Source organism: Patagioenas fasciata, chromosome 25 (assembly GCF_037038585.1).
Source record: "Patagioenas fasciata isolate bPatFas1 chromosome 25, bPatFas1.hap1, whole genome shotgun sequence".
Lineage (NCBI taxonomy): Eukaryota > Metazoa > Chordata > Aves > Columbiformes > Columbidae > Patagioenas > Patagioenas fasciata.
The window spans coordinates 2,458,002-2,480,847 of NC_092544.1; the positions used below are offsets into that span (position 1 = coordinate 2,458,002).

Here is a 22,846-nt window from a genome sequence, read left to right on the forward strand (position 1 = left end):
GGGCGCGGCGGGAAATGGCGGCGGGGCGCGGGTCACCCCCCGGTGCGGGACGGCCTCATTGCGCCACCCGCTCCCCACCCGGCCTCCTCCGCACCGCCCGCTCCCGGCTGCTGCCCCCGCCCTGCCGGGGAGTGTGGCCGCGGAGCAGCCGGCCGCTGCTTCTCAAGCCACGGCCTCGGAAGCCTGGCAGCGGGATTTTCCGCCTGCCCCGGGCCGGTGGTGGCTCCGGAGGCTCCAGCTGGCGGCTCGGGGCGCGCAGGGGGTGACTGCCCCCTCCCCGGAACTGCCAGCCCGGCCCCGCAGCCGAGACCCCGGGCACGGGCTCTGCCCGCGGGCAGCGCGGTTCCTGTCTCGGGGACACGGCAAGACGAGGGCACTTGTCCACTTTTATTGTTCGCAAAGGTTGTCCGGGTGCATACCACTGTCACAAGGGCACGGGGAGCAGTGTGGTGCCGGCCGGGGGACCCCACTGCGCACACGGGGATGTGGGGACGGGCTGTGGCCCCCGGCAGCCCCGAATCCTCCCGTCCCGCGCGGGGCCAGGCCGGTGTCCCCCGCGTCCGGCCGAGCTCTATTTACAGTATTCACATACATTGTACCCAGCGAGTTAAATAGCTACAGTATTACACCACACATCTGGGGCGGCTCTGGCGGGCGGCTAGGGTGGGGGTGTCAGTCTGATAAGGTGCATATTTAAAAAAACAAAATAAAAACAAGAACGAAGAGAGAAACCAGGTTTCCCCCTCGCCGGGGTCCTGCACCCCCCCGGGCAGGGCCGGGCAGGGGGGAGCAGCGAGGCTCTTCTTGTGACAACAGCTACGGTTCTGCGCGGGCGTCCGGAGTCGGGGCGCGTGCGGTGGCACCGCGGGGACGTCTGCTGGGGCCTGGCTGTCACAGCACCTCTGCAGAGAAGCGGGTGACAGCAGTGAGACCAGAGTGGCTGCAGTACTCCCATTCCCCCCCTGCGCACCCCCCATCTCTCACCTGTCACCTGGGGGGGCTTGACCACGGCCTGTTTGAGGAACGGCTCCTTGTCGCCAAAGGGGATGATGCTGCCGGGGCTGGTGCCGTGATGGGAGAGCTCCAGCAGCTCTGGCGGCCCCCCCGTGCCAGAGAAGCCGTTCTCGTGCTTGCCGGGCTGCACGCCGTTCACCAGAGATGCCACCTCCTTGGCCGGGGAGCTGTGGGGTGGGAGGGCTGGGATCAGCCAGGGCCCTGCCACCCCCAGCCCCCCTGGCCACCCCTCCACTCACCTCGGCTGCAGCGCCTCGCCCGCTGGGCCCTTCAGCCCCCCCGGTGTCCCTGTGCTCGGTGTCTCTGTCTCGGGGAGTTCCTCCTCCTTTGGCATTGGCCCTGCGCGCTTCTCACGGCCTGGGGACACCAGCAGGGTCCCTGCTCAGACACGGCCCCTGTACCAGCACGGCTGGTGGGGCAGGACAGGACCGTGTCTCTGTGGGCACCCCAGAGGCGTGGCAGGTTGCGTACCTGGAACATCCTCCTGCTCGGCCGCTTTCCCATTCACCACCTTCTTGTCCTCCTTCTTCTGCAGGGAGACAAGAGCCGTGAGGGGCAGCAGCAGTGCCACGAGGGCTCTGCAGGGGACCCCATGTCCCCAGGAAGGGGGACACAAGGACAGGCACCCACCTTGGCATCTGCCGCATCCGACTTGCGTGTTCTCTTCATGATCTCCTCCAGGCGCTGTGGGGCAGAGAGGGGCTCGTGCACAGCCCTCGCCAGCGGGACCCCATGCAGGGCCCCCCATGCTGTGCCCCATGCCCATGGGTGCCCCCAGCCCTCACCTTCTTCCTCTCCAGCCGCTCCTGCTCCTCCCGCTGGAAATGCTTCTCCCGCTCCAGGCGCTGCCGCTCAGCCTCTTCACGCGCCCTTGCCTCGGCCTCTTCCCTCTGTGGCACAGTGGGGACAGATGAGATGGGGCAGGGACAGTGGGGACAGGCTGCCTGGGTGGCTCAGCACAGCCCCACATCCCCTGGGCATCGAGGGGCTGGGCTGGTCCTCACCCCTGCATCCCACAAGGGTGAGGACCACAGGAGAGCATCCCTGCCTTCCCCTCCATCCCTGCCTTCATCCCCCATCCCACCTCTTCCTCCCCTGTCCCTGCCACCCCCGCTTTGTCCCAACACCCGCCACGGCAGACCTGTCTCTGCAGCCGCTCCGTCTCCTCCCGCTCAGCCCGTGCCTTCTCCTGGGCCTCGCGTTCCTCCTGCAGCCGCCGTTCCTCCTCCCGCTGCCGCGCCAGGGCGTCCCTGCGGCTCTGCTCCTCCGCCGCCCGCTGCACCCGTTCTTCCTGCATTCGCCTGTGGGGAGGGTCCCTAAGCACGGTGGGGAGGCCGGGGCGGGGGACCAAGGGGGCAGCACCCACCTCTCCTGCTCCTCCTGCTCCCGGCGCTCCCGCTCCTCGCGCTCCCGCTGCTCACGGGCCTGGCGCCGCTTCTCCGCCAGCAGCCGCGCAGCCTCCTCCCGGTCCGTGGTGCCGGCGGGGGCTCTGCCCGGGGGGGTGGCGGGTGCGGGGCTGGGGGCTGCGGGGGCGGCTGCAGTGTGCACACAGGATGAGAGCTGCTCCCGCTGCCCCAGCCCCGCCACCCCCTCAGCCACCCCCTACCCACCTGTTGTTGGTTCTGTGGGCACCTTGGGGGACTCAGGAGGTGCCGGGGGGGCTGGACCCCGCTCCTCCTCCTTCCTCTCACGCGCCTTCACCTTGCTCTCCTGCTCCCCCCGCTCCTCCCGCGCCCTGGCCCGCACCTTGGGAGAGGAGTGGGCGCTGCGGGGCAGAGGCGGCTTGTGGGGGGAGCTGGGGGCCGGGCTGGGGGATGCCGGACGGGCTTTGGGGGTGGCAGGAGATGAGGGACGGTTCTTGGGGCCGGGGCTGCAAACAGAGTGAGAGACGCCATTAGCGGGGCCAAGACAGCCCCTGAGGTGATGGGGCAGGGACCGGCAGCCCCCATGGTGACAAGGCAGGGACTGGGAGCCCCTGTGGTGATGGGTCTCGACCTGCTGTCCGCTGCGGGCAGGAGCCGGGACTGCGCCGCCGGCAGTGACTGCCGCTTCTTGAGGCTGCGCTCGCGGGACAGGGCGCTGCGCTCCTTGGCGTTCTCCCGCTCCTTCTCCTTCTTCTCCTTCTTCTTCTGCTCCGGCCGGGGAGAGACAGAGGCAGCATGAGTGCCAGGCGCTTGGTTTGGCCAGGAGCCACGATGTGCCCCGTGGCCACCCTGGCACCGAGGGGTCCCCGCAGGAGGTGGCACTCACAGGCGAGGACTCGGTCCTGCGGCGCGGTGTCACGTCGGGGCTGCCAGCAGCCACCTTCCGCCTGTCACGGCAGCGGTGCTGCAGGCGGTGGTTGTGGCAGGGGCTGAGGGGGCTGGCGGAGGCTGAGCGGGGACACACGGGCACTGCGGGAGGGGTGACAGCGCCGTCAGGACAGAGCCGGCCTGGCACCGGCACCAGCTCTCTGCTGGCTTCAGGCTCCCTCATCCCAGTCCCCTGCCTGTGCCAGGACCTATGTGTCCCCCTGGGTGCTCACCCTGCTCCTTGCCATTCCCAGACAGCGTCACTGCACTCCGGCTGCGCGCCAGGAAGGACAGGGTGGGTGTCATCAGCCGGTCCACGATGCTGCTCTCCCATGGGCTCAGCTGCAAGCTCCGGTCTGTAGGGGGAGAGGGGCCCTTAGTGTGTCCCCGAGCCCCCAGACATCAGCCTTGCCCCCAGTCCCATGGTCGTGCCGGGAGGAGCAGCCGTGCAGTTTCGGCAAAGCCCGGGCACATGCGCAGCCCCGGGGGCGCCCAGAGCTCAGCCACGCTGGGGAGGGGTCCCCACTGCCCTGCACAGCGGCTGAGGAGGACGGGGGGCTGTGCAGGCGCAGGGGGCGGCTGCGTGCCAGTGCGACGGTGCTGTGGCACAATGACGACGGTGTCCCCACGCCCTACGGACACCCCAACCACCATGAACCCACAGCGAGCGGCACCCACAGTTCAGCACCACAGTGAGCAGCGCCAGGATGTAGCCATGCAGCCCTTCCACTCGCCCTCTCCTTGTGCCCAGCGCCGGTGTGTGCCCTCCCTGTCCCCTGTCCTGCTGTGATCGAGCCCCCAGCACACTGCAGCTGCCATGGGGACACTGCAGCGTGCCCTTGCCCCAAGGGAGCTGCGCCAAAGCTGCCGAGCATGCCGTGGGAGCCAGGCCAGGCTCACGGCACCCAAGGAATGGAGGTTTCCGGCCACGCTGCCAGCTCGGCTGGGCACGGGGCTGCCAGTGGCTGCGCTCCAGTGCATGTCACTGGTACCAAACACCCTATGGACACGTGGGAAACACCTGCAGAGACAGAGCCCCTCTGTCCCTCTCCACTGTGGCCCCCAGTCAGGCCAGGAGCAGCACCTGCTGCCAGGAGGGGAGTGAACAGAGCCCTGGGTGCAGCAGGGGGGACAGGTCACCGGGCTGGCACGGGCCCAGGGAAATGCTGCTCCCGCTCAGGCAGTGCCAAGAGCCCCAGGTGCCACTCCCCAGGCTGAGCCCCCAGTGCGGGGCTGGCAGGAGCCGCCTGCGTCACCACGGCCCCGCAGCCGCCCGCGTCAGCTGCTCCGGCTATTTATACCCGGCCGGGAAGGCGCGCGCCCATCGCCAGGCAACCCCGAAACACAACAGCAGCCCCAGTGCTGGATGCAGCCCTCCGGTGCAGCCAGCAGCCTCGGGCAGCTCGCCCAGGGCCAGGATGACCTTGCAGCACCCGATGCAGCACCGTGCCCACGGCGCTCAGTGCCACCCAGCCCCGGGTGCCGGTGGGGACAGGCGTCGCAGCAGTGGCACCAGCACCGTGCTCAGCCCCAAGGAGGGTCTGGTGACACACAGCCCTGCTCTGCGGCTGCAGCTGCACCTGCCGGAGCTGCCCTGGGGCAGGGAGCCAGGGCTCCCAGTCCCTGTCCTGGCGCCCCACGGGGCTGCCACAACCCAGCTGCTCCTCCTCCTCTTCATCCCAGCCTGCACACAGCCTCAAGGACTGCCGGCCGGCTCCAGCCTCCTCCTGCAAACAGCAAACGGCTTCTCCTCTCTCTGCGGGCACCGTGCTGCAAGGCAGGGCCTGGGGGTGGGGGACCCTGGCCTGGGGGTCCCCAGCGCAGGGCAGGAGCTGGGCTGTGCCCCCTGCGCTGGGGCAAATGCAAAGGGCTCTTACTTCTACTGGGAGAGTTCCAGAGGGTGGCAGAGGATTTGGAGAGCCGCTTGTTGATTATAGAGTCGACGTGTTTGGGGAGGTTTACAGCGGACACCGAGCAGCGGCTCGCACCTGGAGGAGGGAAAAGACACAAGGGCATTAAGGTCCCAGGGCTGGGGCCGGGCCCCCACATGCAGCATGCACGGCCGATAGGAACGTGGGGCACGACATGGCACAGAGAGCGGGTCCAGGAGGTGCTGGTGTCCAGGGACACGACACACCGTGCTGGGGTCCAGCACGGCACAGTGCCCCAGCTGGGGGTCATACTGGGATCATGCAGGGATCTCATCCTCGGGGAGCCCCACCATGCCAGTTCCCCAACTGCAGTCCTGGGAAACAGGAGCCAGGTGGCCAGGGACCCCGGCAGCACCGGGCCAGCCACCAGCCCAAGGAGCAGGTTGAGGGCAACAGGTCCAGACAGACACAGGACAACGCTCACACAGGTGCTGGGTCCCTATGTAAGTGCCAGGAGGGTGCTGGTGGCTGGCAGTGCCTCCATGGGGTGCCAGGATCACTCTGCCCTGGCCGGGCATCTCTGGAGAGAACAACCAGAGGAGATCGCTGTCGGCAGAGGCGGCAGCCAGGAGATCGGTGAGCAAGAGCATCAGCAGCAGCTCCAGCAGCGCATCCCATGTGGGAAGTTGCAGGGGAAAGTGTCCCCTTGCCAGTCCCTGCTGGGTGCTGCACCGCAGCACTGTACCTGAACGTGCCACAAGCCACAGCTGGGCACATGGTGCCCATATGCAGAGCCTGTCTGGGCACAGCTGGCCAGAAAACACCTGGACGCACAGTGCGGCACAACCTGACACATGGTGACCGTACACACGCGTTGCCTGTACACACGCAGTGCCTGGCACAGCCGGACACACTGCACCAGCATGAACAGCCCTAAGAGGTACAGCCGGGCACATGGTGCCGGCACACACAGCCCAGCCAGGCATAGCCAGGACACAGCACATGGGGGGCAGATGCACCCTGGGCACAGCGCTCCCCTCTACACCACCGGCTGTCATCCGCCACACCAGGCAGTGCCAGCGCCTGCCAGTGCAGCCCCGTCCCCTTGGTGGTCAGGGGACACGGGAGATGCCCACACACCCAACCACGGTGACGTGGGGTGTCCCTGAGAAGCCCCTGAGGGTCCAGCTGGGCTCAGTGCTTCTGCTATGGGTCACAGCACTGTGAGGCACGGTACAGCCACGCACACCCGTCCACAGTCACCCCTATGCTGAGGCTGGAGGGGCCAAGCGCTGCCCCCACCCAGACAGGGGACAAGGGGACACACTGCAGCATAGACCCTAACGAGAGACCGCAACGACCTCGCGTGGCTCCACAGCCCATGGCTGACTGCAGAGCCTCGGGCACCGCGGCCACGGCTCCCCACAGGCAGCCAGGGCTGTCCCCAGGCACATCCCTGCGCAGAGCGGTGGCCATGACGCACAGTCCCAGCTGACACCCGGCCCCACGAGAGCAGGGAAAAGCCAAAGAACCCACCTGGGCCCCGGCCCAGCACAGCCCAGCAGCGTGACCCCAGAGCAGAGCGGGGCAGAGCCGGGTTTAGGGGGTCTCACACCACTTGCACAGAGCCCCGCAGAGCCGTGCCCACCACCGGCAGAGCCGCGGGGCCCAGCGCCCAGCCCAGCACTCACCATCCTTGTGTGCGGGGGAGCCGTGGTGCAGGGCCCCTGCCCAGGACCACCGCTGCTGCCGGATCTCTGCCCACGTCTTCTTGGCTGAGCGCTGGATCGCCGCCTCGTAGCGCTCCTGCCGAGGGAGAGGGATGGGTGAGACCAGCGGCCAGGCGAAGGGGGTCAGGAGCAACTGGTGCCACCCAGCATGAGGCTATCGCAGCAACGGGGATGCTTGGAGAGAGACGGGGCAGTGATGCCAGCCTGGCCAGGGCACGTGTGCCCAAGGAGCTGGGTACAGCGGGGGCTCCGCACCATAAAGGATGGGCATGGGGGCAGCTCCCAGGGGCTGCTGGAGCCAGAGGGTCACCCCAGAGAGCGCGTCCCCAGCCCCCCGCCTGCTGCCCTCACAGATCGCCCATCCCCACCTTGTTCTTCTCCAGCTTCTGCCTCTGCCGCTCCTCCAGCACGGCTCGGCGCTTCTCCGCCTTCAGCCGCTGCTCCTCCAGCCGCTTGCGCCGCTCCTCCAGCTGCTTCTCCCGCAGCAGCCGGGCCTTCTCCTCTTTCTCCAGCCACAGCACCCGCTTGGCGGCTGCGGGGAGGAGTGAGGGTGGTGGGGTCACTCCCACAGCACAGCCCTGGGGAGCCCTGCCACGGGGACGCGTGTCCCCGGCGGTGGCACGGGGCTGTGGGCTGGCCGGGGCAGGCGGCCGGGCTCGCTGGGCGCGCGGGGCAGGCGGCATCGCGGCCGGTCGGCGAGGGAGGGGTTTGGGCCAGGACAAAAGGGAGGCCGGGAGCCCGCCGAGCGCGCCGGCAAACAATGGGGGAATGAGGGTGGAAAGAGCGCGGGGACCAGGAGGCCCCATGCGCGGCGCGGGGGCCCCGCTCGCCCGCCACCCCGAGCTGCTGCGGGGCTGCCTGCTGCTGCCTGCACACGGGACAGAGCAGGGCACTGCACTGGTGGCACCTGCACAGACCAGGGGGCATCCAGACTGCAAGGAGCAGCCGGGGGAGCACAGCAGGGGCATGCTGGGGGCCGTGCTGGGGGCGCAGAGCCACCGGCACAGCAGCTCCTGCCCCGGCTCAGCTCATGGCAGCTAATGGGATTGCCCGCGACCCGGCAAAGCTCCTTAGCTCCTGCCTCCCTCCGGCCACTTTCCCTCTTGGCTCACGCCCTGGGCTCACCCACCCCGTGTCCCTCCAGATCCCCCCAGCCCTGCATCCCTCCCGATCCCCCCAGCCCGTACCCAGGTACTTGGCCCGTTCCTCACGCCGCTCCTTCGCCTGCTTGTGCCTTGCTTGGGCTTTCTGGGTATCTGTGGGGGGAGATCCCATGAGAGCAGCCCCCAGACTCCCATCCCACACCACGCTGGCAACAGCATCCCCGGAGCACCCTCAGCCCCCGTGGGCACCCACCTTGCTTGGGCCGGGAGCTGGCGGCAGGAGCTGGCGAGGCTGTGGCTGGGGTGCTGCGGTCACTCCGGGGGGGCACGTCCTTCGAGGGCCCAGCCGTGCTGCCCAGGGGACTCTTGGCGTCGGAGGGGACCCCTTTGCCGGCAGTCGGGGCTGGGGGATCGCTCCCATGGGGCAGCGTCTCTCCCGGGCACGGGGCAGCAGGGACAGGGACCGGCTGGCCGGCAGCGTGGGGAGACACCTCTTCTTTGGGGTGCTCCATGGTGGGGGTACAGGGGGGCCCAGGGGTGGAACTGTCACACCATGGGGGGACGCTCTCTGCTGAGGGGGCCATGGCTGTAGGGGTGGGGGACACGGGCTGTCCTGATGGTGTCACGGCTGGAGGGACGGGTCGGTCATGCTGTGGGATGCTGCTCTTGGGGGGGGACGTCACAGCTGGGGGACAGACGGGCTGCCTGGAAGGGGTCACGGCTGCAGGGACAGGCGAGATGTTCTTTTCGGAGGCGGTGATGGCTGGAGGGACGGGTGAGACGGTCTTTTCAGAGGGAACAGTGGCTGGAGGGACGGGTCGGTCATGCTGGGGGGGGGTGCGCTCTCCCTGCAGGGCACCCCCAGGTGAGGGGGCCGGCGGGGTCGGGGGGGGCACGCTGTCTCCCATCAGGGACGGTGGCTTCCCTGCGACACAGGAAGAGCAGAGCAAACAGTCACTCAGCAGGGGAGCTGGGAGCAGCCTGATTCCCCCAAACACAGCCCATGGGAACAAGGAGCTGGGGACAGTCCCCATGTCCCCCGGGGAAGGCAGCGGGACCCCTACCCAAGCCCTCCTGCTGCCCCTGTCTCGGGGGGCACCCACGCGGGTGCCAGGCACTGGGTGCACAATGCACAGAGGGACCGGCCGGGGCTCTGCCAGGCACCGCTGCCACAAAGCCACCCTTCTTCCCCCAGCAGCTGCCACGCCGGCCCCGCCGCGGGGGAACGTGGGCACCAAGACCCCACGCAGGCACGGGGACCCACATGTGTCCCCACTGCTGTCCCTGGAGGATGCGCGGCCGCTTCCGCCGGCACTCTCGGCACGGCCACAGGCAGGATGGGCGCGGGCCCCGCGGCCTGACGTCACCGCTCCGGCCCATGTCCCCCAGCGCCGTGCTGCGCCGCAGCCATGAACTCATGGCCCAGGAATGCACACGAGGCCGCGCCAGCAAACAGCCCCCTCCCCACGCGGGGCCTGGCCGCTCGCTGCCCCGCCGTGGGGCTGGCGGGGGACACGGTGCCCGCTCTGTGCCCAGGGAATTGCCCCCCACCCTGGCCAGCCCCAGGGGCCATGGGGGGAGCCTGCTGCATGCCCCAGCGCTGGGGACAGAGACACGGTGCCTCCCGCCCTGCGAAGCCACAGCACGTGCCCTCTGCAGAAGTGGATGTGCCGAGACCACCTGCGGTGGCCAGCAGTGGTGACACCCCCATGGCAACCAGCTCTTTGCAAACACACCTTCAAGCACCTGCTGGGATCACAGCCCAAGCCCCACGCAGCGGCATGGCCATCACTCCTGCCCTGGGAAGGATGCCTGACCCACACAAGGGCTCTGGGCACCTGGCTCCAGCCCCACAGACACTGCTGCAGCGCATGGCCCCAGCTCTGGTGACAAGGGACGGCAAGGACACCAGCAACTGGCAGCCAGTGGCCCCATGCGCGGCTCTTGCTGAGGGGTGACATCACGTGCTGGCTCAGCCATGTTTGCCGAGCTCTCCACAGTCCTCAGAGAGGGGCAAAGTGTGGGCTCTGCAAACAGGGGCTGGCGCCGCTCCCCCGCCCCACGCCAAGCCCTCGCCGTGGGACACAGCCAGCCCCAGCCCCCCCGCACACCCACATAGCTTTCCGGGTATTTTCTGCCGCAGGAAGCCGGCCCATCCCCTGGCCCGATCCTGCACATCCCGCGTCCCCATCGCTGCACCCCGCAGGGCAGCCATGAGTCTGATGTGCAGCTGGGAAGATGCTGGGGCTGCAGCTGGGGGCTCCCCTGCCCTGTCCCCCCAGATTGGCACCCACAGGCTGGGGACTTGGCAGCCCCCAGGTGCCAGCTCTGAGGACAAGACCTGCGGTGGCACCACCTCTGGGAACCTCGGGTCCGGGGAGCGGTGCCAGGGGACGGCAGCGCCCATGGCCAGGGCAGGGCTGCCGGGCACGGCCAAAACTCCTGCACGCGCCTGGGGCCGGCCCTGCCGCCATCTGTCCCTGTCGCTGCTCCAGCGCGGCAGCTGCCCTGAAACCCAACGCTGCCTGCGCCCAAGCGGTGCAGGCGTCCCCTCTCCCTTTGGACGGGGCATTCCGCAGGGGATTAGCTCCCCAGCCCCTCAGACGTGCAGGCATGGCTCCCCTGCAGCCCCAGCCCAGGCGAGCCTGCGCGGCACTGACCTCGCTGCTGGCGCCGGGATGGCACCGCGCTGCCCCTCGATGCCGCGTCACCCAGCCCATCCCAGCTCCTCCCGGGTTCCATGTGGCACCAGCACCTGCACCACCAAGCACCACTGCCACCTCCAGCCCGGCACTGCCCGGTGGGTGCGGCACGGCTCCGTGGCCAGCACATGGCTGGGGATGTTCAGCCAGGCAGAGGCCAATTTCCTGGTGATGTGAAGCGAGAGCACATCGAGGCCCCACGGGTGCTCCAGTCGGAAGGAGCGGCCATCGTTAACCAGCAGCCATCGTTAACCGTTCGCTGCATGTCCCCGCGGGGGACTTCCCACGAGGGCGGGGGGGCACCCACCACGCTTTAACCTCAGCTCCCCCCATCCGCCATATCCTCATGTTCCTGCTCTGTGGCACAGCTGGAGCCACCATGGGCTGCTCCGCATGCGGTGCCTGCGCAGGGGACACTGGACAGGGTCCATCCCTGCCCCGGGAGGAAAGGAGAGGAGAGCTGGCCGGTGCAGCAGGGACCCGTTGGTGGTCACTGCAAAGCCACCTGAAAGGGCTGGTGTCACAGCGCCCCGCTAGTGGAACCCCGGCCATTGCATAAGTCCCTGTGATGCCCAGGGATGAGGTCCCAAGGGGAACCACAGCCCCCAGAGCCACCACCAGCTCTGTAGGGCAGGTCCCCACTGCCCCTGGGGACACCCGCGCACCCAGCGCGCCCTTGGGCCTTTCCTGGTGTGGCTGGTTTCCAGCTGCCACCCTTCTCCACCTTGATGGCAGTGCCTGAAGGATGTGTCCCCAGGGCCTCTCCTCATCATCACCAGGTACCATCTCTGAGCAGGGAAGCACCTGCACCCCGAGGTCAGGATTGCTCTGTGGGTGCTGGTGCCTGGCAGGGAGAGCTGCTGCCTGAGGCCACCACAGTGCCATGGGGTGTACAGGGGTGCTCAGAGCCCTGGGGTGCTCGGAGCCCTGGGGTGCTCGGAGCCCTGGCACTGTCCCTGATCTCACCCCACCTTGCCATGTCTCAGATGTGCTTCACCGCTGAGTCTGCCCGGTCCCACCCAGCTCCCGGGATTCCCCCGCTTTGCAGCACCCGCACACCTGGATGAGAGGGACGGTGAGCAAGCACCCCCGGCACAGTCCCAGCACGTCCCAGCCACGGGCGCAGCATTGACGCACATCCTCGGCCCTGGCTCATGTGCATGGGCAGGTTGATACACAACACAAGCGCCTGCAGCCCTACACCATGGGATGGCCAGTGCAGCCACCAACAGCAATGACACCCTGTCCCTGTGGAGGGGATTCCATGGTGCTGCTGCTGCCCTTCTCAGGGTCTGTAACCCCCTGAGGCACTGGGATGGGGGGTGTGGGGCAGCCACACAGAAACCGTGCTGCCCCTCGCAGAGGCCACCAAGCTCCTGTGGCTCAGCACCAAGCCGGCGGTGACGTGCCAAGCCAGAGAGCAACAAGAGGAACTTGGGAGATGGGATCTCATGGCCAGAGCAAGGCCAAAGCTGGGGGTTTTCCAGGGTTTAAAATACACATGGAGGAAAGAGCCTGAGCTGCTGCTGCGCCTCAGCACCCCCATAGCAAACTTTCCATTTGGCTGCAGTGATGGCACAGCCCCAAACACACGAAGGCAGGGGCAGGCAGCACCTGCCTGCCATCCATCTGGGCAGTGCTGGCAGCGGCGACAGGAGGTGCCCTCGTCCTTGGGGCGACCCGCACGGAGCCACCAACACAAAGGGCAGTTGGCCCGGCCGCACTCCCAAAAACCTGTCTGCTAGCATCACACTGGGAAACAGAAACCCAGCTCAAAGGCAGGGCACCGGGCTCTGCATCTGCTGGGATCCAGCCTCCACCACCTCCGAAAAATGGGTCCTAAGCCTCATGACGTGGATGTGGCACCTACCGGGGCTGGGGCCGTGCAGGATCCGGCGCTGCTCCCAGCCGGCTGCCTGTGCTGCCGCTCATCCCTGCTCTGAGCCCTCCAACGAGCGAGAGCTGCACTATTTTGGACATGGCACCACGGGACTGTCACATCACTGCTCCACACATCGCGTCACGTTGCTCTGACAGCTTCGCAGCAGCGACTCTGTGGGTGTCCCTGTACAGGGAGCGCTCCCGAGCTGCCGACGCCCAAACACAGGCACTGGCTGGCAACCAGCTCACCCTGCACCCTCCCTCTCTGCCGTCCCAGTGGCAGAATGGCAGGAGAAGCTGGCAGTAACCCAGATAAGAATGAACCTCTGCCTGTTCACCGCCTTGGTCCTCACCCCCCTGCCTGCCCATGGGGCATCATTCCACATTGGCGGCTCCATGAGCTCCTGCCCCACCAGTACCACCGGCTGCCCCACATCGCGGCGTCTGGTCCCTGGAGGATAACCCTGCCCGACCAGCATCCAGGACACGGCACATCGCGGGGAGCCGGGGGCTCTGACCAGCACTGTGCAGTGAGACGCGGAGCAGCCTGGGCTGTGCAGCCATGTGGGTCTCCCAAATGAGAAGGACCGGGGATGGTCCCCAGAGCAGGATGTGCTGCAGAGCCACCCACGCTCTCCCAGTGCCATCCTCCACTGGTGATAGAGCCAAGAACCCCCTTGCGCTGGGGAACCAAACCAGCCACGGGTGCAGGGGGTCAGCATGGCTGGGAGCCGCCATCCCTCCTCCCCGGGCAGCGATGGCCTGGAGGGAGACGGGAAGGCCCTGCTGGGCTGTGGAGGCAGCGAGGGGACACAGACAACATGTCTGCAGCGAGGACGCGCCGTGCGGGTGGCGCAGCCGAGGACCTGCAGCCAGTTTGTTCTTGAGGCACTGATAAAGGACAAGTGGCATCTGGGCCTTGCTGGGAGCCGGCAGCGATCGCTCCCCCCCTGCCAGGGCCCGGGCGGTGAATCACGGCGGCCCCGGGAGCGAGGGGGAGGGGAGCAGAGCCGCAGCTCCTCTTCCTCCATCTCCTCTTCCTCCATCGGTGGGAAGCGGCTCCACCACGGAGCCCTCACTGCTTAGTCACAGCCCCGCGCAGCGCCCGGCGGGACAGAGAGCGCTTGGCTGGAGCCCTGCGGGGCAGAGCCAAAACAAACCCCCCCCCGGCCGCCGCCCTCCCGGTTTGTCGAGTTCATCCCGGGGCAGCGCCGGGACCGGACCAGCCGGGACGTGCCCCGAGTCCCCGTAGCGGGGGGCAGCGCCTGCACCCCCCGACCCGCCGGCACCGGCTGCTGCCCCGGGCCGCGCCAGCCGGCTCTGGGTGCAGGCAGCGGGACGGGCCGTGGCGGGGTCCCCGGTACGACCGGAGCACAGACCTCGGGGCCACCCACGCCCCAGAGCAGCCGGTGGCGGACATGTGGCAGCGGACCCCCGGCAGCGGCACCTGGGGGGGGCCCGGCCAGCATCTCCGACCGGCTGCCGGGAAAAAGCCTGGGCAGGGGCAGGCGCCGCCGCCCCGAACCCCGCCGCCATGGCGGGGCCGCCCCCGGGAAGGCTCCACAAATGCAGCTCTCCCTGCACCCCCCGGCGGTGGCGGCGCCGGGGGCTGCGCGGCTCCGTCCCACCCCAAGATGGAGGGGCCGTGCCCGTGCTTTGTCCCTCCCGGAAAGAGCCCCCGGCCCCGGTAACGCATCCTCCCGGCTCCTCCACCGCTTCCCTCGGTCCCCGCCCCGCGCTGCCGCCCGAACGGCTCCGCGGGCGGCCCCGCCGCATCCCCCGGGCCCTGCGCAGCGCTCCACTCCCCGCGCCCGGCCGCCGCGGCATCCCCATCAGCATCCCCCACGGCGGGATCCCGTATCCCCGCGGTCGGGTCCCGTACCCGCCACGGCTGGATCCGGCACCCCCGCGGCCGGCTCCCGCTCCCCGTCGCGGCCCGGCTCCCGCCTCCCCCACGGCCGCATCCCGCAGCACGGACTCCGGCGTGGCCCCGCGGTGCGGGAAGGTGCCCGGGCGGCCGCCGGAGCCGGTCCCCGCGGCGGAGCCTTACCCTGGGCCGGCTGGGACCGGGGCTGCGGCTCCCGCCCGGCGCGGCTCCTCTCCATGGCGTGGCGGGGAGGCGCAGAGGGCTGGCCCAGCCGAGCCGAGCCGCGCCGCCCCGCTCCCCCCGGCCCGACGTGGGAGGACGCTCGGCGCTCCCCGCCCCGGCTGCGCATCCCGCCCGGCCCCGCGGGCCCGAGCTGGGGGGAGCGGGCGGGCAGGGGATGCTCTGCCCGGGCTCGCCTCTCCCCTGCCCCAAACGTGAGCTCCAGCTCCGGGCTCTTGGTCACCCACCCGCAGCCAGAATGGGACCCCACGCCCATCACCCCGGCCTCAGGCCTGCCCTGCTGCCCATCCCTGCCATGCTCAGCATCCCCCGGCCTTGCCTGCCAGCCTCTCCTCACCCACATTTTGGGGCTTGCACCCACCCTTCCCACTCCCCACATTTTACGATGTTTTGGTCACCTGCGAGGTGCTGGCCCTGCAGCAGACACCCCCTGATTCCCCTGCAGCCAGAGCCACAGCCAGCACCGCTCAGATCAGCTGCCCGATTTCCAGACACCCCAAAGAGACATTGGTTTCCCGTCCCAGAGCCCCACCTCGGCTGCTCGCGAGGCCTCGCAGCTGCTCTCCCCACCACCCACCCGTCACACGTGAGCCTTAGTCACCGCCAGCAGCCGCCCCCATTGCCAGGGCGAGGGTTTCGCTCCCACACATCCCACCCTCCTCGATAACAGGCAGATAACAATAGGCCTCCCCCACTCCCCGAGTAGGGGAAAAGGCCTTGGCTCAGCCCTGCTGGGGGATGAAACTCCTCTTGGCCTTGCAAGAAACAGGGGTGGGCCAAGAGAATGGCTGCGGTCCCTGCCCTGTGCAGCATCCTGGAGCAAACGCATCCCAGGCTCCAGCAGTGCCCATCGGAGATGCCTGGTTATGGGATGATGTCACCGAATGGCCAGTAGATCCCCTGACACCCCTTCTCCCTCGCCTACCAGGCAAACAGGTTTCCTGAAATCCCAGCCCTCTCCTGCAGAAGCGTGTTCCTCTGACTCAGGGGAAGGGGAGCGGGCAGGAGGGCTCTCCTGCAGCTGAGGTGGCCCCGCTCTGTGCCACTGCAGGGTGGCTGCTCCTGCATCACCCCCAGTGCGGGCAGTGATGCTGGGGGCTCCTGCCAGCCCAAGTCGATGGGCTTATACAACACACAGAGCACCAATCGATCGTTCTGCTGCAGGCAGAGCCCCACCGCGTCAGGGTTCCTGGGAACAGCCGCCTTCCTGCACTGATGGAAAATCCGATGAGCTCATGCCGCCCGGCCCCAGCAGCTGCACGCCCAGAGCTCCCCGCGCTCCTCAGCCCCTCGCACAGGGGGCAACGCTGCCATGGCCAGGGGAGGGGGCTTCACCCAGTGGGTTGGGGCCCAGCTGTGGCTCTAACCCCCGCAGTGTGCCCAGTGCCTCACCCAAATGCTGTGGGGGAGCCAACAGGGGCCGAGCACCGCAAAAGTGATGCATGATTACAGCCATGGCGTGGCCACTGCCCCGCCAGCACTGCGGGAGGCTGAGTGCAAAGGGATGAAGACGGCAAACAAACCCTGCCGACATCTCTGGGCAAAGTACCGCGGGGGACACCCCATCCCACCTGCTCCCCACCCCTCTGCCCCACACCTCCCTCCTCCAGCCCCGGGACTTTGCCCCTGCCCCAGGCTCCACGTGGGCAGTTTCATTTACCACGCAGGGCCAGCACTGAGCACGGTACCATGGCCAGGAGGGCTGAGCTGAACCCCATCCCCTCAAAATGCTCCAGCTGACCCCCACTAGTCATGGGACAGTGACCCAGCAGGAAGCTGGGGGTGACAATCTGTCCATGCATCCTGCCCCAGAGCTCAGGGGTGCGGTACCAGCCCATCACCGGTGACACGTTGGGGCAGCCACCAGCCCCCAAACATCTTGCCACGGGGCCGGCATCACGGCCAGCCGCAAAGCCCTGCTGCTGGAGGACGATTCCCCGTGGGGGCAGGTGACAAAGAGGCCAGCGATGGGCTGAGCCCTGCCCTGCCCTGCCCCGCCGCAGCCCTCGCCTGCTCTGTAATTATCCCAGGCTGCATCTGTAATTAGTGCCTGATGTCATGGTGTCAGGCCTGGGCAGCCCCAGCCCCACAGGGCTGGAGCTACTGCTGACTTTCAGCTCCCCACATCCCCTGCCAGCATCGCCGCCAGATCCCTGTCCCAGGGCAGGGAGGGACAGAGGGGTCCCTGCGGCTCCTGCCAAGGGGCTGAACTCAGTTCTGGGCAGGCGGCTCTCAAACCCCGAGTGTTGGCGGCAGGAGGGGCCCCTGGGGCGACATCAGGGGAGCAGATGCAGCAGCACTCGTGCACACCGGGGTGTACATGGGTCTCCCTCCTGTTCCCTCAGCCCACGGATGGACAGCACTGCCCTGCCCAGGGCTTTTGCCCTTGTCCCCATCTGCTGCAGCCCCACACCCCACTCAAGCTCCACGTGTGCGGGCCAGTGACGCCTGTGGCTCCCACTCTATTTATAGCTGCTGGGCTGCTCCAGCACATTCCCGTGCTGGGGGCAGGGGACCAGCAGCGCTGCCTTATCCCCAGGAGGGTGGGCAGGCCTGGGCCCCATGGCAGGCGAGCCAGGCTGGTGACACAGCCACTGCGGAGCAGCACCCGGCACTTTATTGCGAGGCGAACCACCGCGCTCCCCGCAGCGCATGCAGCCACCGCGCACCCCTTCCCTTCTGCCGTCACCCCCATCTCTAGCACCCGCGCAGGGGCCGGGCTGCACCGGTGACGCTGAACCGTGCGCTCAGCACCTCCGAGGGCACTCGCGTCTGCTGGCCCGGCTGCTGCCCGCCGGCAAAGAGGGTGAAGGCACCAGGCTCCAGGTGCCAGCCCTGTGCCCAGATAGCGCGCTGCTCCGCTGTCACCTGGAAGAACAGCTTGGTCTCTCGGCCGGCCGGCACAGCCACGCGGCGGAAAGCCACCAGCTGCCAGCGGGGCACCGGCACAGACGACTGTTCCCACCGCAGGTACAGCTGCACCACCTGCCCAGAAAGATGGGAGTCAGCACCAACAGGACTCCCCTGCTGGCCCCCTGGCAGGGGGGGACCCCGGTTGCACCCGTACTCCCACAGCCACATCACCTCCTCGCCATCCCGCTGCCCCGTGTTCTGCAGCACCACGGACACGGAGAGGTTGGCACATATGGGCAGTGCTGGGGGACTCAGCACCAGGTCGTGGTACTGGAAGGTGGTGTAGGACAGCCCGTACCCAAAGGGGTACAGTGGGGCTTCCTGCCCATAGTAGCGGTACGTCCGCCCCTCCATGGTGTAGTTCTCCATCGGTGGCACCTGCAGGATGTGGAGCGGGTTGGGTGGGCACAGCCAAGCATCAGCCCCATGTCCTGTGGCTCCCATGGCCACTGAGGCAGGGAAGGGCTCTGGGTGCTGCCAGCTGCCCTGGCCTTACCTGCTGCATGCCCGCGGGCCACGTGGCCGGTAGCCTGCCAGCCGGGTTGGCCCCTGCCTCGCCCAGCAGCACCCTGGCGATGGCGAGGCCGGTGGCCTGCGCAGGGAAGAAGCACGCCAGGATGGCCCCCACGCCCTCGTGCGCCTGCGCCCAGCTCACGTCCAGGGGCCCCGCGTTGAACAGCAGCAAGATGACAGGGCGCCCAGCGGCTGCAGGGACACAGCTGTCACCAAGAACCCTTCACCAGTGCTACTCAGACAGCTCAGGGGGGCTCTGTGGATGGGGAACACCTGGGGGGGTTGTGGCCCTGAGCCCCAGCCCATCACCACCCCTCTGGGCTGGCCCTGACCCCTGGGACCCCAGCCAGCCCCCAGGTGCTGGTGGAGCTGAGCCCCAGAGAGCCCCTACCTGCCTGCACCGCGTCCTGCAGCAGCTCCAGCTGGTGGCCTGGCAGGGACAGGTCACGCCGGTCCATCCCCTCAGTCTCCACATCGATCCCTGCATGGAGACAGGCAGAGGACAGCCCCTTACACCCACCGAAGCACCATGGATGGATGAGGGAGGATGGATGAGGACCCTCCCCACTCCCACCTACCTGTCCCCAGGCAGACCACCACCACATCGGCTGCCTCCACCGCCGCCACCATGTCTGCCCGTGAGTACCAATGGCACCACGGCTCCCGGCAGCCCGCCGCCACGCTGATGTTGGCTGCCAGTGTCTCCAGCCCCCTTCTGCAGCAGGGGAGAGCAGAGAGCACAGGGGCTGCTGAGCCCCAGGGTCGGGGCACCTTGGGGACACCACAACTTGCCCCAGTCCCCAGCGAAGGGTTGAGAGGCTCCAGCAGTAGCCCCGGGAAGTGCCCAGGACCGAAGGATGGATGGCAGCACCGCGCTGTCTCACCGGGGAGTGTAGATGTACCGCGGCTCTGGCACCGGCGCATAGTCCCCAAACAGCACTCGGGGGTTGTCAGCGAAGGGACCCACCACCTGCGGAGGGCAGAGGGGGGAGGGTGGGCACCCCTGGGTCACCGTGTCCCCTGACCACCTCTGTGTACGGTGCTCACCGCGAGGCGCTGGCCACGCAGGTCTCGGGCCCGGAGGGGCAGCGTCCCCCGCACGTTCTTCAGCAGCACAATGCTCTTGACAGCAGCTTCCAGCGAGAGGTTGCGATGTTCGGGGCTCTGCACGATGCTCATGTCCAGGGTGCTGTAGGGGTTCATAGCCGGGGGGTCGAACTCCCCCAAACGCATCCGTGTGTAGAAGAGGGGCCGGACCCGGTCACGCAGCATCTGCAAAGACCCTGACACTGACACCTCGGCTGTGCTTGGCGGGGGCAGCCTTGGCTCCCTGCCCGCACCCCCGGCCCTGCTGCCCCCCGCTCACCTGCAGCGTAATGTTGCCCATGGCCAGAGCCTGGGGGATGCGCATGAAGACGTTGTTCCTCATGTCGTAGGAGAGCTCCAGGTTGCAGCCGGCGTTCATGGAGGCTGCCGTGCCGGAGAGAAGGGAAACCACCCGTCATGCCTGCGTGGTTCCTGGGGACCCTGCGCCCGTCCCGTGAGCTCACCGACTGCCGTCTCCAGGAAGGTGCGCGTGTAGCGGTGCCCCAGCATGATGAGCTCCAGGGCCGCCTCGTCGCTCACCACGTAACCCTCAAAGCCCCACTCGCCGCGCAGGATGTCCGTCAGCAGCTTCTTGTTGGCGCAGGCAGGAACACCGTTGATCCTGTCGGAGAGCAGATGGGGCAGCCTGGCCAGCTGGGCACCAACGACCCCACAGGCAGTGCAGCGACCACCATACTCGGTACCTGTTGTAGCTGCACATGAAGCTGTAGGAGCCAGCACGCACGCACGCCTGGAACTGGGGCAGGAAGGTGGTTCGCCAGTCCCGCTCCAGCACCTGCAAGTGTCACAGCAGAGAGGTCAGTGCCTGGAGGGCCACCCACTGTCCCGCAGCCCCACGGTGCTCACCTTGGCATCAAAGCTGAGCCTGGAGACAGGGATGTTCTCAGGGCCTCCGTGCACGCTGAAGTGCTTGCAGCCGGCGCTGGCCTTGATGTAGCGGGGGTGCTGGCCCTGCAGCCCCTGCACGAAGCTGCGGGCCAGCTCCCCGCTCAGGAATGGGTCCTCCCCATAGGTCTCCTGGCCGAGGCGCCAATGGGTCACTGCTGGGACCCCCACCGCTGCAGCCAGCACCCCAGGGAGCTGCTGCCACGCTCCAGCAGGTCAGCCACGGTCCTGTGTGGCCTGATCCTGTCCCAGGGACACCCCCCCGTGCTGGCACCTGGTTCCTGCCCCACAGCGGGTGCCTCATGATGTTCAGGACGGGGCTGAAGCAGCTGAGCCCTGTGTGGTCATCATAGCGGCCGGAGGCGGTGAAGTTGTTGTGCTTAGCTCGCACCTCGGTGGCAGTGGCGTTGGCCACCCGGTAAATGAGCTCAGGGCTGCAGGGTGAAGCACGGGGGTGTCAGGGGATGTGGGGATCCGCGTCCCACACCCTGTGGGGTGCCAGTGCTGGTACCTGAAGGCGGCGGCGAGCCCCAGCGCCTGGGGAAAAGCCGTGGCCCAGCCAGGAGCCTCCGCGTCGCCCCGCAGGCATTCGGTGTTCCAGTTGTAGGGCCCGATCCCCAGCCGCGGGATGGGGGGCGCAGGGCCGTTCCTCATCACTCCCCCCCTCGCCACCTGCGGGCCAGCGGCGCTGCTGAGCGGGGGGTCCCGGGGGGGTCCCGGGGCCGCCCCCGCCGCCCCTCACCTGCAGCACCATCTCGGCGGGGCTCAGCCGACCCAGCAGGTCGTCCAGGCGGCGGGACCAGGGCAGCGTCGGGTCCCGGAACGGGAAGGGCTGCGGGCAGGCGGGTCCCAGCGCCGCGCACAGCAGCACGGCGGCGGCCCGGAGCGCCGCCAGCCCCGGCCCCGCCGCTCCCGGCCCGGCTCGGCGCGGCATGGCACGGCTGGCGACCCGGCCCCCGATCCGAGGCCGCGAGCGATGCGCGCAGGGGGGCGGGGTTCGACCCTGAGCCCGCCGGACGGGGCGGGGCGGGTGATCCCGGTGCCGGGGCGCTGCGAGGCTCCAGCCGCGCTCCCCGCTGTCCCGGGAACACACCAGACAGCGGCGGCACCGGAGCACCGTGCGGCTGGGCCCCAGCTCCCGTCCCCGGGCTCCCCGCGGGGACAGGTCGCAGAGTTTTGGTTCTCAGCCCTGGGACCTCCCAGCGTGGGCACAGCTGTGAGTGGGAAGCGGCAGAACTGCTCGGTGCAGCCAAACCGGCTCCCGGGATCACCCTGGCTGCAGCAGGGCTGGCAGGGCCGGGGGACACGGTTCCCGCTCGGGGCTGGGGACAGAAATTGCCCCATCGCTGCTCCTGTCCAGGATCTGAGACCCGAGGCAACAAGTGGAACGTCCATCGTTAGCACGCTGTGCTTTAATGAGAGCCACAGAGCCTAGCGCCAGCACAGGTCCCCTGTGTGCCCCTCGGTGCCCGACCAGCTCAGCAGGATGGGACAGGGACCCATGTGGTGATCAGAGACCTGGTACCTCCAGTGGGCACCCACACACAGAAGCAGCTGCGGTGGCCATGGTGACACTCTCAGTGCCCAGGGGCCAAGGCTGCTGGTCCCTCCAGCCATGCTGCCCTAGTGCCAGCCTGGGGACACAGTGCAGGGCCGGGCGGTGGCTCTGGTGTGAGGATGCCGGCGGGGCTGTGGCTGGAGCTGGCACGAATCCCAGCACCTGGCCAGGTGACTCCCCAGACAGCGAGGGCCAGCGCTGTGTGTCCCAGAGCAGCACGTGCGGCTCAGGCAGCCGCCGGGCACGTGGCAATGTTTGCTCTGTGGCTTTTTCACACGGTCACTCCCACAAGACAAAGAGTGTGGTGACGGCCAGGGTTTGGCCTGGCACCGGGCAGCCCGTTACCTGCTGCATCTGCATGTGGGTGAGCTCACACCCCTGCTCAGGGGGCTCGTGCCTCCTCCAGCATTGTGGCCACAGGGCTGGGCACCATGTGCCACTGCCTGGATGTAGCTTCGCAGCTGGGACACGCACAGGAGGTGAGAGGAGAGCATAAAACAGCCATTTGCGCACTTGCAGGCTGCTCCCCTGAGCTTTAGGGCTGGGACATGGGGGAGCACAGATACCTCAGCCTCTCACTGGCACCCTGTCCCGCTCCTGCTGGGGATGGAGGTGATGCCGGCGGGTCCCCAGCCTGGATCAGCTTCACCAAATTCTGGTATCAGGCCTAGGGGCTCACAGCACAGCGAGCAGGGGTTGCAGCCATGTAAGGAGATGGCAGCAGGACGGCTGCAGCCAGCGGGAGCCTGGCCGGCCCCTGAGCTCCCAGCGCTGCCACTCGGCGGTGACAGCGATGGCCCAGCTGCTGGATTCCCGAGCAGCTGGCTTGGGGGTCCCGGTAACGGCTTCCCCTGCGCTCAGAGCGCACTCTCCACCCGGCACGGAGCCCCCGCCGCATGGCGGGGCAGCAACCCGAGCTGGCTCAGCCACCTGCCTAGAACAGAGAAACACCCGAATGAATCAATCACGGCGAGGCAGCGCCCAGCGGGGAGCGGAGCCCGGTGCACAGGCGGTCGCACTAACTGGGCGGCCGGGGGCTCAGTCGTTGCTGTCCCAGGAACCGGGACTGGACAGGAAAGGGCAGCGCGGGGCCGAAGCGGCGGTAGAACCCGCCGGTTCGGGAACCCTCCCCACGGCCGAGCCTTCGCTTTGAAACGCCGCTCCCGGTGGC

The 22,846-nt window shown here is 68.3% G+C and overlaps 2 protein-coding genes across 2 annotated transcripts; both read right to left on the bottom strand.

The window, feature by feature from the left end:
* Nucleotides 1-373: 373 nt before the first annotated feature.
* Nucleotides 374-14,828, bottom strand: MAP7D1 (MAP7 domain containing 1). The gene is made up of 18 exons (XM_065856994.2): nucleotides 14,643-14,828; nucleotides 8,263-8,934; nucleotides 8,094-8,162; nucleotides 7,275-7,438; nucleotides 6,868-6,982; nucleotides 5,183-5,293; nucleotides 3,539-3,661; nucleotides 3,265-3,407; nucleotides 3,010-3,143; nucleotides 2,625-2,884; nucleotides 2,381-2,549; nucleotides 2,156-2,315; nucleotides 1,800-1,904; nucleotides 1,645-1,698; nucleotides 1,486-1,543; nucleotides 1,254-1,371; nucleotides 985-1,181; nucleotides 374-902 (listed from the first exon to the last, which is right to left on the bottom strand). The coding sequence occupies exons 1-18, from the start codon at nucleotides 14,806-14,808 to the stop codon at nucleotides 892-894; spliced, it is 2,829 nt and encodes a 942-aa protein (XP_065713066.1). The 5' UTR covers nucleotides 14,809-14,828; the 3' UTR covers nucleotides 374-891.
* Nucleotides 14,829-17,294: 2,466 nt separating this feature from the next.
* Nucleotides 17,295-21,179, bottom strand: LOC136112359 (uncharacterized). Its single transcript, XM_065856995.2, has 14 exons — nucleotides 20,860-21,179; nucleotides 20,629-20,789; nucleotides 20,392-20,551; nucleotides 20,079-20,249; nucleotides 19,916-20,007; nucleotides 19,676-19,833; nucleotides 19,492-19,595; nucleotides 19,173-19,397; nucleotides 19,010-19,095; nucleotides 18,704-18,840; nucleotides 18,517-18,606; nucleotides 18,109-18,317; nucleotides 17,784-17,990; nucleotides 17,295-17,684 (listed from the first exon to the last, which is right to left on the bottom strand). Exons 1-14 carry the CDS (start codon nucleotides 21,049-21,051, stop codon nucleotides 17,397-17,399), a joined length of 2,280 nt encoding a protein of 759 aa, XP_065713067.1. The 5' UTR covers nucleotides 21,052-21,179; the 3' UTR covers nucleotides 17,295-17,396.
* Between the last annotated feature and the right edge of the window lie 1,667 nt (nucleotides 21,180-22,846).